At 41.5% G+C, this 990-nt stretch overlaps 1 protein-coding gene across 1 annotated transcript in view; it reads left to right on the top strand.

Moving 5' to 3' along the window:
• Positions 1-3: 3 nt before the first annotated feature.
• The window catches only part of isg15 (ISG15 ubiquitin like modifier), a gene marked incomplete at its 5' end in the record, with an annotated part of 8,442 nt that continues 7,455 nt past the window's right edge, over positions 4-990 (top strand). The window contains one exon of the mRNA XM_008276617.1: positions 4-36. Within this exon, the coding sequence (XP_008274839.1) occupies positions 4-36 (33 nt within the window). The remainder of the gene's footprint in view (positions 37-990) is intronic.

Raw genomic sequence — 990 nt, 5'->3', positions numbered from 1 at the left:
GTGTCTCTGCTGCTCACCCAGCCCGCCAAAATCCAGGTGACCCTCCGCACTCACGAAGGACTGAAGCACAAATACGATGTCAAACCCGACGAGGCTGTGTCCGCCTTCAAGACCACAGTGGAGAGCAGAGAGGGAGTTGCTGTGAGCCAGCAGAGACTCATCCATGAGGGCCGGGAGATGATGGAGGGGACTCTGGCGGACTACAAGGTCCGGGAGATGAGCACCATCGACATGACTATGCGCCTGAGAGGAGGCTGAGGACACCTGACACAGTTATTATACTGGAATTATGGTGTACATGCTTTTATTTATTGTCAATGAAGATAAATTTGTGAGTTGTTGTTTTTTTTGTTTGTTTGTTTGTTTTGAAAGCAATAAAATTAGTTTTGGCGCTCAAACACACAATTCAGCATGTTATACCCCTGCAATGACAAATCCATGTTAACTGTACACAGAAAAATAAAGTCTCTACTCCTACTGATGCTTTATTGTCTTTTTTATGTTTTATTGCTGCTTTTTGCTGTTTTCTAAAGCACCTTGTAACTCCAGTTATGAAAGGTGCCAATGACACGTCTCTCCACATTTCCAGAAGCTTCTGTCAGCTCAGGGGTGGAGCTGCATCTGTACACATCACAAGAAGTGACAAAAAAAAAAGCAGATTTACATTTGACATTCATCCGGTGTTTACAAGAGATGCTCTGAATCATTTTATTTAAAGTTTACAATTACATCTTCCAGACTTGAGGTAGTTGCTGTCACGTATCCAAAGTATTACAGCAGCATTTCATTATGATTTAAATCTGTGGAACTGGATCTCTTGCTGCTGTAACGCTGTGATTTGCTCCAGGGGATTAATAAAATACTCTGTGGTAAACGTCAAACTCAAAAGGAGAAATTCTATTCACACTGTATAATACACAAAAGAATCAGAAACAGCAAACTGTGTAACAGACTTGTGATATAAACTTGAAGGGACATGAGCACTTATCA

Source organism: Stegastes partitus, unplaced genomic scaffold (genome assembly GCF_000690725.1).
Source record: "Stegastes partitus isolate 25-593 unplaced genomic scaffold, Stegastes_partitus-1.0.2 Scaffold77, whole genome shotgun sequence".
In the NCBI taxonomy this organism is placed as follows: Eukaryota; Metazoa; Chordata; class Actinopteri; family Pomacentridae; genus Stegastes; species Stegastes partitus.
The sequence above is the reverse complement of the archived record's forward strand: the minus strand, read 5'-3'. Positions and strand labels throughout refer to the sequence as shown.